The sequence below is a fragment of the Cibotium barometz genome, chromosome 24, assembly GCF_041138505.1.
Source record: "Cibotium barometz isolate CiBa-2024 chromosome 24, ASM4113850v1, whole genome shotgun sequence".
Lineage (NCBI taxonomy): Eukaryota > Viridiplantae > Streptophyta > Polypodiopsida > Cyatheales > Cibotiaceae > Cibotium > Cibotium barometz.
This window is the reverse complement of record NC_141069.1, coordinates 38,607,306-38,621,962: the sequence shown is the minus strand read 5'-3', so window position 1 is coordinate 38,621,962 and position 14,657 is coordinate 38,607,306. Positions and strand designations below refer to the sequence as shown.

General features: G+C 38.2%; 1 protein-coding gene across 1 annotated transcript; it reads left to right on the top strand.

The window, feature by feature from the left end:
• The first annotated feature begins 8,205 nt into the window (after positions 1–8,205).
• LOC147625267 (shikimate O-hydroxycinnamoyltransferase-like) lies at positions 8,206–10,852 on the top strand. The gene is made up of 2 exons (XM_086818572.1): positions 8,206–8,772; positions 9,119–10,852. Exons 1-2 carry the CDS (start codon positions 8,347–8,349, stop codon positions 10,016–10,018), a joined length of 1,326 nt encoding a protein of 441 aa, XP_086674698.1. The 5' UTR covers positions 8,206–8,346; the 3' UTR covers positions 10,019–10,852.
• The last annotated feature ends 3,805 nt before the right edge of the window (positions 10,853–14,657 follow it).

The window sequence follows — 14,657 nt, the reverse complement described above, 5'->3', positions numbered from 1 at the left end:
GAGAGAGAGGGAGGGAGGGAGGGAGGGATGGAGAGAGTGTACTCTAGTACGTGTGTGCCTCTTCTATGCTTATGTATGGGAGAGTAAGAGGATGATTGCCTTGCATTGTGGTGTGAGTAACTCCATGGTGATAGAGTGGAGGTGGAGATTGGAGCTTCTATAAGCGAGCTTGGAGAGCCTCAAGGGATGTGAGCTTGGAGCATTAGTAAGTACCCTATGATGGTTGTTGTCTAGTTCTTATTCCATTGGTGAATGTGTGGAGTTCCCTAGGGAGGTGCAATAGACCATAACATTTTGGCGCTGTTGCCAAGGAAGACACCATTGTATCTTCCATCTTCTTAGAGCTCCAGCTCCCACTATACAAGATTCAATGTTGCCTTTGCATTCCTGGAAGTGCATTGTGAAAAATTGTGTGGATAAGGTTTGTGTGGAAGAGAGCGAATTAGATTAGTTGCAAAATTTTGTGTTAGTTGAAGTGTGTGTGAGTACTTGGTGATACTTGGAGGAAAGCTACACTTGGATTTCTTTTGATTTTGTTGTTTTCATCACCGATTTTTCTATCGTGAGTTAGCAATGGTGACACTCTTTTTTTTTCAAAAAATCACAAAAATCCCAAAAATAAGGAGCCATTGGTTGTGTTGGTGATTTGCATTACATTCCTTTTACTAGAAACAATCATTCTAGATTCATTGGGAGGGAACTTGCACTCCAAACCACTCAAAAATTCACTTTAGTGCAAGAAGGCATTTCACGGCGTGAAACACACTTGACATTCACGATGTGAAATCCTACCCGCCTTTTCATCGAAAATATCAAGATTGCCTTACTAAAGTTAGTGCATCTTATCTTGACACGACTGACCAAGGAAATAGAAAAGTCTTATCTCATGAACGTACAGGAAAGCATTTCACGACATGAAATGCATTTGCATTTCACGACGTGAAACATAGTCTACTATTTCACGGAGAACTACCATTTCACGACATGAAAAGGGTTGTTCACGGATTGAAGGATTGTCAAACCAGAGGTAAGAGAGGGTTGTAAGTGCACTATAGTAGTCTCGCTGACTCAGTAGATTGCAATTCTAAACTAAAATTTCAAGGTGTGAAACACAAGCTATTCACGACATGAAACATGTCTCATGACGTGAGATGCAGTTTATGTTGTGAAACCCATTTCATGACATGAAACGTCAGTTTGACAAAAACCTGAGCATAACAATGGAGTAGTAAGTTAGCCTGCTGAACTGTATTCTCATGCACTTGAGGTTAAGAAAACTTTATTGGAGATGACCCTACCCTTTACAATAGTGCATCTAACCACCCATGATATTCCTACTAGAGAAAGGTTGCTTGGCAAGCACTTAATTGAGTGTTTCAACTGGGAGAAATCTGAACACTATAGAGTCCAATAGTGAAGAGTCCATGGAAGAAGGGCTAAGGTTCTTCAGACTCAGAGAGGAGGGGAACCCCGCTTCTCTTGCAAAGTCTAGTGGAATCTTTGATATGGCCAAGGAATTCTTTGGCCTCCAAACCGGCACAGAGGATGAGGCTCAATCTGTGAGCAAGGGTCCGTCAATGAGCGTGATGAGCGTGTGAGACACGGTCCGAAACTGGACTTAACAACACCAACAGCCCTAATTTCTAGCCCCAAGCATACCAACACCTTGAGACTTAGGGGAATGACTCCTAGGGTTAGGTGAGACAAGGAAAATGCTCCTAAGATGGGTCAAATCTTCTTCCCCACATCTGATGAGAAAGTGGACATTAACATGAAGCTCGCTGAGCTTAAAAAGGCAACAAGAGCTTGATACACGAAGAATGGTGGTGGCGGAACAAAGGGAAATTGATAATTTGAATCAGTTACTAAAACGATCACGTTGCAAGGAACCAGAAACATTTAGAGATTCCATGGAACACATGGGGATTAGAATGATAGAAGGAGGGATACCAGCCTTAGAACCCATAGATGAGGAACCCAAAGCTGAGGAAGACCTCAAAATGTGAGAAGAAGTAGACGATCAACCTAGGGCATCTGTCGGAGGAGAGGATCGGCTCTACACTAGGGAGGAGATACATGAAATGATCTCAATAATCCCACATTTTTGCAGAGCATAGAACTCTTAATTCAATAAAGGTGGGCTTAGTCTGCTAATGATGTGCCAGATGATGAGGAATAGCCTGAACCTAGCCATAGACTTGGATTGGATAGAAGGACCTATGCAGATAGAGGACGAGGTCTAGGTAGGGGGGGGATAGCTCCTTGGAAACCAATAGTGGAACCCCATGTAGATCTAAATGAAGACCTATGCAGATAGAGGACGAGGTCTAGGTAGGGGGGGGATAGCTCCTTGGAAACCAATAGTGGAACCCCATGTAGATCTAAATGAAGACCTATGCAGATATAAGACGAGGTCTAGGTAGGGGGGGGATAGCTCCTTGGAGGCCAATAGTGGAACCCCATGCAGATCTAAATGCGATCACAAGGGCAGATTTGTTGAATATGGTCTCAGAATGGAGAAAGGCATGGTTAGGAAACTGGGCACGACCCTTAAATCTAGACCATCTCAGATGAAACCACACATCATTTCAAAAATCGTACAAAAGTTCTTAGGAGATGGGGACCCAATCCAACACATAGAGATCTTTGAGTCAACATGTGAAACCTGTGGGCCACTAAATGATGTAACCATGATACATGCCTTTTCTCTAACTCTAAAAGGGAAAGCCCACCAATGGTATTGAACATTAAAGCCTGAAGATAAAGTCAATTTCATGCGGCTTAATAATGTGTTCATACCGAGCTTTGCTCGAAGTGGTGATAGATGGAGTCATGTGGCTCAGCTCTATAACATTAAGCAAAAAGAAAATGAATCCATATGCGGGGTTATGTTTCTCGACTCAAGCACCTAAACTCAAGATGAAAATTGAGGGAAAGGCTAACTAATGATCAGTTATTACCCTATTTCCAAAGAGGAGTATGAGATCATAAGATGCATGATTATCTGGTATTAGCCTGACCGACTACTCTGGATACATGCTCTAAGTTGGCCTATTGCATATGAAGATAACATGCTTGAGTTTCCACAACCAGAAGATGCCAAGACAACTTCGGTAGTAGCGACATCACGGGTCTCTAGTCATCAAGATGCGGGACCTAAAAACAAGCAAGTTGGCAACATGACAGTTGAAGAGCTCAGTATTACTATTTTTGAAAAGTTAAAAGTCAGGGATGGGAGAGGAGCATCAGGGGATGCCCATCTCTACCTTCGGATTGTAAGATTCCTCCCTAGCCCCTCAAGATGTCCAGTATCTTCCCTTGTAATCAAATCCCTCTTCAAAAATATAAAAGATCTTGTTTCTACCTGTTTTTGCCTAGAGAGAGAAAATATTCTAGAGAGAGGTTATTCAGATTTTAGATATTTTTGGATGGAAAAATATCTCTTCTTATTAAAAAAAATTCCTCGAAACAGAAGTTCAAAAAGATTTTCAGAAGGTGCATTAGAAATCAATTATAATCTGTTCAAAAGACCTTATCCTAGGGGTCCAAATTTTCAAAAAAATTTAAATTAACGTTCTGAGGGGCCAATCAGATTCATCCAAATGTAGGGAGCAGATAAATATAAGAAATAAAGAAAATTTTTCCAAATATAAGTAAATACTCACATAAGATGAAGAGTGGACTAAGGACCAAAGGAAATACTAAAAAAATGAATTTTTGACACCTCAGAGTGGGGATTCCCCCTCATGAAGGAGGCACCTATTTCACATGTGTGGTGGAGTTTAAAATTCTCAAATATTGTGATATTTCATCTCTCCTCTCTCTTAATTCAAGTCTAGTTCCAAAAGTAAGCTAAACTGACCCAAAAATGGTCAAAAATTGACCAAACTGATCTGAAAAATTCTAGAATCAGTTTACTTGGTTAGAAGCTCACTTTTTCCTATAAATATAAGCCTCCCCCTTGGTTTTCTTGGTTAGAAGCTCGCTTTTTCCTATAAATAGAAGCCTCCCCCTTTGTAGAAACTTAATAGTGTTTTATGCACTATTACTCTACTCCTTCACAGAGCCAAAAACTGTGAATTTCTTAATAATTCATTAGTTTTTGACTATTCCCTCTTCTAAAGAATTGGTGGCCACTCTTGTTGCAAACAAGAGTAGATCCCTCAAACCATCAAGCCAAAGGAAAGCTCTTAGAAATTAATGTAAGCTAGAAATCCTACTTTTTCTTTATTCTTTTTTAATGCTTTTCTAATTTTTGTTTTCTTTGAAATGTAAAATGATGCTATGCCTTGTTGGAAAGGCTTTCCACCTCTCTCATTCTTAAATTCAGCCTTTCTTTATCCTAGATAAGTAATCTAATTGTTGGAAAGGCTTTCCACCTCTCTCATTCTTAAATTCAGCCTTTCTTTATCCTAGATAAGTAATCTAATTGTTGGAATTAAACTTTTCATATTATTTCTCTTTTAAAAGTGGAATTTGATTAGTTCAGAATGCTTTAAACCATTTGGAGATAGTTTTTAAGTGACTTTATAGGAAAATTTGAAAAATGGTCAGCCATACAAAGGAGGTTATGGCAAAATTTTCTTAAATTTTATGAAATAAGTTTTATCTTTTGTTATTCAAAAAGAGTAATCCCCACCGTTTCTAAAAGTGTTATTTTCATTCTAGGCATAGAAAAATGCATAGTAGAAATATTTTTATTATAAAAGTGTTATTTCCACTAAAATTAAATTCTATGCATAGAAAGATGCATATTGGTTATTTTTTTTAATTATAAAAGAGTGATTTTCATTAGATTTAAATTCTATGCATAGAAAGATGCATATTGGATATTTTTTAATTATAAAAGAGTGATTTTCATTAGATTTAAATTCTATGCATAGAAAGATGCATATTGGATATTTTTTTTAATTGTAAAAGTGTTACTTTCACAATGCATAAATAGATGCATAAGAGAATTTTTTTAATTATAAAAGCATTACTTTCATCAATATTGATTTTTATGCATAAATAGATGCATAAAAGATTTTTTTTAATTATAAAAGTGTTACTTTCATCAATATTGATTTTTATGCATAAATAGATGCATAAAAGAATTATTTTATTATAAAAGTGTTACTTTCATCAAAATGAATTTTTATGCATAAATAGATGCATAAAAGAATTTTTTTATTATAAAAGTGTTAGTTTCATCAAAATTATTTTTCATGCATAAATAGATGCATAAAAGGATTTTCTTTTATATAAAAGTGTTATTTCCATAGAAGTTAGACTTTATGCATAAATAGATGCATACATAATTTTTTTTAATATCAAAATGAGAGTTCTCTTTAATCATTGTTTAAATCCCATGAATATTGGTAAATGAATAAGTAAATACTCTGTGAAGGAAAATTCTACTGTTTCATATTCTCTAGGATGATAAATGATCAAATTCAGAAGATCTATCGAAGTTGGAATTTTAGATAAATGATTAATTTATTCCTCATAGGAATACGTGTTTAGTTTTGAATTTAGTTACGCAAAATACTCAATGAATGAAATTCAATAAAGTAGTAATTGAAATATTACCCTTCGAGAAAGATAGTTCAGGGAGAACCTTTCTAGACTCGAACCCTGAATCAGACTATGACCACGACTTAATCTCCTTCGTCAGTTTCAAGAAAAGACGATGTGACCAGTTCAAGAAAATTCAATCAAATTACCCTCCACCGAATCTAAAATTAAATTGAGACCTTTGATTTTGATCTGAGGATCAGGATTACAAAATTCGAGGAATTTTGATTGGGAATCCAGACCTGTGATCTAGAAGTCTTGGGATACGAATTTAAGATATACTCATTGTATTCAAATGAAAATCAAAACTTAAAACTTGCATAGAAGCCCTGTTTTCGTAAAGGATTGTCTTACGCCAGAATGCTAGAGGGACCATGGGTGTTCACTTGTGAGCGTACAACTGTACCCAAAAAAAACTTGCCAGAAACGTTCCACACTTGCCACGGACGTTCCAACCTAAAGCCATGGGCGCTCGCTTGTGAGCGTACGGCCATACCAAAAAAAAACTTTTTTTTCAAAAAAAAAACAAAAACTTGCAACGGCCGTTCCTCACTTGCAACAATCGTTCCAATCTAAAGCCATAGGCGTTCGCTTGTGAGCGTACAATCGTTTAAAAAAAACTATTTTTCAAAAAAAAAAAACTTACCAACATTCGCTTGTGAGCGTACGGTCGTACAAGAAAAACTTTTTTTAATAAAAAAAATAAAAAAAAACCTGCTACAGCCGTTCCAACCTAAAGCCAAGGGCGTTTGCTTGTGAGCGTATAGCCGTACCAAACCAACAAATTTTTTAAAAAAAAATTCAAATTCAAAACTTCCAAATCTTTTCAGGTGCTTTTGGTCTACCTCCTTGACTCACTAGGGTCGTTTTTACACACATAAAACACCTCAAAAGACCATTGTTACGTGCCACATCATCACCAAATTTGGGGACTTCTTGAATATGTGAAATTGCCCATCATGCTATCATTGGAAAGGTCTCGAAGAGTACATTCCAAATGTCCAAACTTCGCTCATTCCTGAGTTGATTTGCAAAAATTTCACCATGAGCCATTTTTGTAGAGCGAGAATGTGTAGCAATCGTTAAAAGGTCTAATTTGAGTCCGAATTTCCTCTAATGAAAAAATAGCCTTCTAGTGGTCGCTAATACGACTTGTTGCTCATGCTTCTACACACACTCAAAGAATCTAATCACCCCACCTTATAAAGTTGTGTCTAGCTACCATCATAGAAGATTTGCTCTAGAGAGTCAACTGTTCTCTAAGACTTGGTTCACACTCTTTGAAAGGCTCCCTTTAGTCAAGAAGAATAATTTTTTTCGACACTGGGTAGTGATCAAATATAGCTTCATGGTTAGGAGATGGCTTATGTAGCCTTGAAACTCTACCAGCAAGTAGGATGCATGCTTGTACGGGCTAAGTGACCACATTAGTGAATGCTGGACAACAAACCAAAGACACACCGTCCAAATGGTCTGAGATGGCCGTGGGAGCTGCACTAAGTGCGTAATTGTAGTCTCATATGATCCCGATCAGATGATATGATCAATTGGTCATTTTGGACTACGATGTGGGTTGACTAACATGGCAGACATACATCCATGCTGACCCTGGGTAGTACCATATGTAGGCTAGTTTGGTTGCCTTAGTTCATCATCGAGTTTATTGTGTTCAAGCACTCTTGTATCTTCTTTCAAAAGTCTGCTCGCCATCAAAGTTCATTACCTAGCACACGATGGGTGGACTTCCAGCAGCTTGTAATCAAGTTTGCATGCAGTAAAATTTGTATTGTGTTGATCATGCTTTCGCTGTGGTGTATTCGTACACCTACTTCCATGCAAAAGAAGGTGTTATGCTTTTATGAGAATTATATATATATATATATATATATATATGAGAAATAATAGATTTCTCTACAAAATTGGAAAAAACAACTAATTAATTTGGACCCTTTACGTGTACGTATTGAAGTACAACTTCCTTTCTTATAGTTAGAATCAAGCTAACCCAATCTAATTGAAGTGCAACTTCCTTACTCATAGTTAGAATTTCACTATGCAAACTAAGCCCATGTTAATCTCTGTCAAGAGCGACGATCATTGAAATGCCATATAAGCACGATTTATGGGAAAAAAAAGCATTTTACTTATACAATATATAGCTGTCGTGATATCTTAAAACGTCACAGCAGGTTTAATCCATACCATTTGCAGATCCTGATCGTTGTGCCATTAATACAAACTCGTTAATCATTATCAAAAGCCGATCAATAGGAAAACGCTAATCGGTGATAAGTTATTAATAATAAACTTTTCTTAATTGCCTTTCTAATTAGAACAGTCTTCTTTACCTGGGCTTGCTAAATTGGATTAGCACAGTTTTATGGCTTAAATGTATAATGATGCCGCCACTCAAAATAGTTAGCTCCGTATTTGTAAAATAATAAAAAAAAGCTTTGAAAAGCAGGAAAAAAACAAGACGAAGTCGGGGAAATTGTCGTTTCTTCGAAGTCACGAGTCTCCCGTGTGGCAGCCATACACGATTGATTGTGGCATCTTATGAGCTCGATTCCAATCTGCACCAAATCTACAGCATAATAATAATAGTAATACATAATTAAATTGTAGCTACAGCTATTGTATAGTTATATTCGCGGATGTCGATGGACAAGTGAACGATAAACGCAGGTTCCTTCCTTGCCTCAGTCCAACCATATCCGATTTCATTTGCCACCTTCTCTACTGATCCCCATCCCTCACTAGACCCCCCCCCACCCCCCCCACTTTACCATCATGGCAGCGCATCGCGTGACCTTGCTGCAGTCTTCTGCTGTTGTACCCACCACGCCCACTGCCAGGCACCTTATGTACCTCTCTAGCTTAGATCTTCAGTGGCGAGACATCCACTACAACCTCAGAGTCGTCTTCTTTGAAATCGGGTCCTCTGAATTCTCTGAAGTTGTTGCTAAGCTTAAGCACAGCTTAGGCGAAGTATTAGTGCATTTTTTCCCGGTAGCAGGGAGACTTGCCAAGGGGGAGGATGGGAGATATGGGATCGACTGCAATGACGAAGGCGTGGAGTTTGTGCAGGCCAAAATTGACGCCTCCTTTGAAGACATGGGGGATGATTTTGATTTCAAGCCGTTCTTTGGGCAATTAGCACAGTTTGGCTACTTGAGGCGCTCGGATCTGCCAGAGGTGCCTCTTATGTCGGTACAGGTACGTCAATTCCTAAACTCTTCATTTGTATACTTAATCAACTGATTAGCCATTTTTTTTCCCTTGAGTAGATCCTTCCTTAGTAGGAACTTGAGTGCCCATCAGAAAGCAGCTTGGTCTTATGCCTAGTGGCGGTACAATTATGGTCGCAAATGGCTCTGATACTGTCATGCAGCCTGCAAGGATGTGAACTTGGGACTTTCCCCTTCCCAGGACCCCTAGGTTACACGCCCATTGGCTTAAGCGCACTTGTTTAGCACTTAATAGAACCCTAGGTTACACGCCCATTGGCTTAAGCGCACTTGTTTAGCACTTAATAGAATGAACTCTTGATTAACCTTTGCAGATCACTCAATTTTTGGGAGGAGGAATTTCCTTGGCCGTTAGCCATAGCCACGTTCTGATGGATGGGCCCTCTCTATGGCATTTCTTGACCTCATGGAGTGAATGTGCACGTGGATTGCCGCTATCAAAGCCCCCCATTCACACCAGGACAACATTCAAACCGGAGAAGGTTTCACATGAAGCTGCCAAATTGATCCCCTTTGAGCTCACACCCATGTCAATTGAGGGAACTGACTCACTTGTTGACAAAGTGTTCCACTTCACTAGTGAGGCTATGAGGAAGTTGAAGGAAATGGGAGTAAATGCAAAGAGTGAAGACGAAGGCCCAAAGCGGTCAACTAGCTCATTAGAGGCATTGATGGTCCATTGTTGGCGACGTGTGACCCTTGCTAGATGTCTACCACATGACACAAAGCTAAGCTTTGTGGTACTTGCAGATTGGCGTCGTCCTAGGCCTAATAATCCCCCACCAGTGCCAGAAAGTTATTTTGGCAATGCCATCACGTGGACAGCTGCATATGCGACACCTGGAACGCTACTTAAGGAGAAATTTGCCGCCACATTGGCACGCATTGTTGCCGCGGTGGATGAGTGCACCCATCCCAACATCCTACATGGCACCATCCATTGGCTTGAGCTCCATGATACTCGCTTCCAACTCGGTTCCTTTTGGTTCCCTGGCATTACCATGAATGTTGCTAGTTCTCCTCGCTTCCCTACCTACCTTGTTGATTTTGGGTGGGGCCCACCTGTTTGTGCACGGCCTATCCGTGTCGGCGGTAATGGTGGTGAGATATGTCTATTTCCTGGTCATCATGGTGGCATCGATGTATGTGCTAAACTTGATCCTTTATCCCTCCAACGTCTGATAGCCGACCCTTTCTTCCTTTGCCCCTCATGATTAACATTTGTTTGATTTAACATTCTATTGGCTTAAAATATTGACTTAGTCTAGTTGAAATTTGAGATTTTATATATGCTTACGTGCTTATGTAATGATGGCATTCGTGTTAAGCTAGATTTTTAGTGCACCTCTATGCAATGAAATGTTCTTTATGGATGATGGAGTACTTACATTTGCCAATACAAAGATGGATTATTATGTCTATTTCCCACTCATCATGGTGGCATTGATGTATGTGCTAAGCTTGATCCTTTACCCTTCCAACACTTGATAGTTGACCCTCTCTGCATTTGATTACATTTGTTTGATTTAACATCCTGCTTCATTAAATTATTGACTTAGTCTAGTTGAAATTTGACATCTTATGCATGCTTGTGTGCTTATGTAATGATGGCATAAAGCATAAACTTTATTTTTAGAACACCACTACGCAATAAAATATTACTTGCGGATGATGGGGTACTTACATTTGCAAAACAAAGATGGATTATTATGTGCAATGTGAATGCTTTTATGTGCATGAATTGGACTAAACATTTACTTGACAAGGTTCACTTTTCCAATTTCTTATGTGAAAAGTAACATATGGTGCAAATTATTCTCAATCAATTGGTAGCGCACATGGTGGTGTGAAATTCGTCCAATAATGGTTATGAGTAGTGAATTGTTATCTTAAAGCTTGGAGATCTTTCAAATGAAGGGTGTTTCTCGAAGTGGTCATTTGATCAATGAAGTAAGGAGGAATTTTTCATTAGAGTTTCTAGAATGTCCTTGACATCAACATAATTGTTTGCTCCTTTATGCTAAACATTTCTATGAGCTTTTTTCACACAAGGAGCCATTTTTGTTCCATTACTACTTTCCTAAAAATGTACTTGTCAAAGTTTCACTTATGAAATCCACTATTCTAAGTCATGCCATCGTTGTTTTTGCAAAGTTGTTATCTTGTACTATAATGACAAGTTTTTAGTTTGCTAAAACTCTACATTCATATGGATCTATTTAAATAGGTATCTTGTAATCCATTTAACCCTTGCATACTTTCACATAAATTATTACACTATGTCCGTCCACATTTCTTGTGCATGTGGTAGCTGTGAGCATGCAACAAATAATTCAATAATATATATTTTGTAAAGTATCTCATGAGTATAATACAAATGAGGTCAATGAAATAACATACTATCTTGACCTAGTGCCAAATATTTAACTACTAAAACATTATATTCAACTACCCTCTCCATTCCTTTACCCATGCGATAAAGATGAGCATTTAATATATAATACATTAAATTTTTTATGGAATATATTTCATCAATAAATAATTAAAAATAAATCCAACGGAATAATGAGTTGTCTTGTCCTAGACCCATTAGTGGCTCTAAAAATGAGTCTATTACAGTCAATGTTTTTCCCCTAAATTGGGTTTCTAGCCTTTTCTCCTTGTGTCTTGTTTCATAATGTCCACATGAGGTTCTCCATAAGCTATTTCTTTGGATGGTGTTTTTCCTTTCAAGGATTCATTGATTTTCTAATTAACCATTGGTTCAAAGATAAACACATCTCTAAATTATAGTTTGAATGCTCTCACTCTATTTTACTAGATGACATCAAGCCCTTTCTTCAGAGACTAGTTTGAATGCTCTCACTCTATTTGACTAGATGACATCAAGCTCTTTCTTCTAACTATTTTTGTTTTTGATATATGTACATAACGGTTAACTAGTGATGTTCTAAAATCTTGTTCTATGAATCTTTGATGTCAATGGAGCTTATTTTGTGGTTGCTTGTCGATGAGGCTATGTAGTAGGCTACTCAGGATCTATTTACAAAAGGCTTAAATTAAAGGTGGTAGTTCTACTTAGACCCCTACTCTTAGTTGGTTGTAAACCAATTGTAAGGTTCCTTGAAATAACATCTTCTCTTAACTCTAATTCTTCATGTTGTCTAGGGATTATCCCAAAATAACTTAAGTTTCTCCCTTACAAATTATCGGAGGTTTTCATTAGTGAAGGTGATATAATTGGATTCGACCACATATCCTTAATGTAAATTAGCACATTCATCTCCTCAATCGATGGATTCGTCACCAGGAGTTATGTATAAGGATTCTTTGCATCGTAGGCTAGCAACCCTACCTTGAGTATCGATTAAGTTATGTGAGCATAAACTTGGGACCTTGGATTGTTTAATGCACTATCGTTGAGAAATCTCCCTATTCTCAAGTGCATTAATTGGATTGGTTTAAGACTAAATCTCTTGTACTTCAAAATTTTATTTTAAATGCTTTTGAAATGTATCCAATCATTGAAATGTATCTAATCATTAAAGATCTCTCAAATATTTTTTATATTTTTGAGTCTCTTTTTCTATAATTATGTGTACACATCGATGTAAAATTATAAATGGCCAAAGTATCTTTTGAATTGTGTAAACACATAGATAGTATCATTATGACATAAAAAATGAAATTCATGCACTACCTTGGCTCTATTTGAATTGTACAAAGAAAGTTGTACACGTGCAAAATAAATTGTATGACATACCAAGTGAAGGTCAATTTTATTTTTGCAAGCATTTTTCAGCGAGCTTTTTTCATTTTGGTGAGCTTTGGTTCTATGATTTTTACTTATGTGAACTACTCTAATGATGTGGCACTTAATGTGTCCATGTGATGATTCTATGTTACCATGTGACATGGCATGGACATACATGCACCATGAGCATGCATGATATCATGGCCATGCGTGATGTCATAGATCATGGACATACATACATACATACATGTAGGTCAAGTCATACTTTTGATTAGGATTATGGTAAATTAGGATGATAAGATTGGAACAATAATGATCGGGTTTGTTGTGGACGATCAACCTACCAAAATAGGGTGTAAATGTGAACTTTTTCATTTTTTTGGTTTTACTTCGTAGCAATAGAGCTTAGCGATCAGTGCATAGCAATCAATGATAAAGCTCCATCTTGACTTATACTCATTATTTCTCAACCTCCCAAGCTTTTGTATTGCTCTACTGCATATGATGAGTGTTCTTATATAATTTTCACATACATTTTGGGGATAAGTACTTTGTGTGTATGCATGGTAGAGAAAGTCCACATAATGGCCATGTATGATGTCATACACATGCTCAATCTTCTCTTGGTGTTCTCTTAAAGTCCATGTGATCCACATATGGTCAAAATCCACTCTATGTGATTTCTATATACCTGGTCATCTCCCAATGAAAGACCTGGAATAGGGCTCTCCAATGAGAAAGAAATCATGTCCTCCATGTGGTCCAGATCTGAGTAAGGAGAATCAATATCTGAAGACAAAGGCTGGTCCTCTAGAATCATGGGTAGATGATCCATGCTATGTGCTCTCTCGAGTTCTTCAATCCCTTTTCTCATTAGCTCTGATACCATGTGAGGGCAAAAGGACAAAAGGACTAGATGTGCAAGAGATCAGAGCAAATCAACACAGCATGAAATGGTGAATGAAATCCAGTACAAGAAGCCCTCTAACGTGAGGTGACTCTGAGTAGAGGACTGGCAAAGAAGAAAATATGAGGTCGGAGCTGAAGTATGGTCGATGACAAAGGTTCGCATCGATGTGAGGCAAAGGCACTCCGTGAGGTGATCAGTATCGAATGGGCAGAGAGAGCTACCATCCCGATGTCGAATGATGATGATGAGCAGAAAGGGCTACTATCCTAACGATGTGAACTAATGAGCAGAGAGGGTTGCTATCCCAATGATGTGAACTGATGATGAAGCAGAGAGTTGGGATGTTGTCCTCCAAAGGTGAGCTGTAGGAGAAAAAACGCAGATGTGATGGAGTAGAGAGTGGGTTATTGTCCCAAGATATGCTACAATCAGCAAAAAATGTTGATATGATGAAGGCACAGGCTGCTCCAGAGGTAGGCATGTAGCACTGCTCCCCTGAGAAGAAGAAGCACGGGTGTTGTTGACCCAAAGAAGGATACCGTCGAGCGACTGCAGGTACAGGGTGCTGTGCTGCAGATCTAGAGGAGGCCAATGGTAGCAGTGAGCAAAAAGTGATGATGAAGAAGCGTCGGGGCAGTAGTAGATTTATGACAATTATGTTGTGTTGTTGTTACTGATTTATGATGCATTTATATATATGTTGTTGGGCTGTTGGTCAGCCAAGGAAAGCTATTGGCCAACAGCAAGACAAAAAATGCCCAAATAAAACCCCTTTTGGGCTGGATAAAATATTATGTTTGGGCATATTTTCACACAGCATGCACCCCATCCCTCTCTTTCTCTCTCATCACATTTGTAAGGAGATGGCTATTGTGATGGGTGCTAGGATACCATGAGAGGACGAAGTGGTGTTGGTGCATATTGGGGTAGACGAAGGAGGAGGACATGTTGCTAGAGGAGGAGGAGGGGGTCGGTGGAGGATGAAGAGGAAGATCAGGAGGTGAGGTTTAATGTGCCTTATTCACTATCTATTGCTAATCTGGGCAATGTACATCACAAGTGTTTGCTTTTATTGCATATATTTAATAAGCTTGGATACCCATTGTTACAATTGTGACATTAAAAGTGCATTGCAAGAGAACACACTAAGATCTTTCAGCGTTGTATTCCATGCATTATAAAAGTAATA

Excerpts from the sequence above, each read along its gene's own strand:
- LOC147625267 (XM_086818572.1), top strand. The coding sequence starts at position 8,347 with ATGGCAGCGCATCGCGTGACCTTGCTGCAGTCTTCTGCTGTTGTACCC. Across the intron at positions 8,773-9,118 it reads TGCCTCTTATGTCGGTACAG|ATCACTCAATTTTTGGGAGG; the intron begins GTACGTCAATTC and ends TAACCTTTGCAG.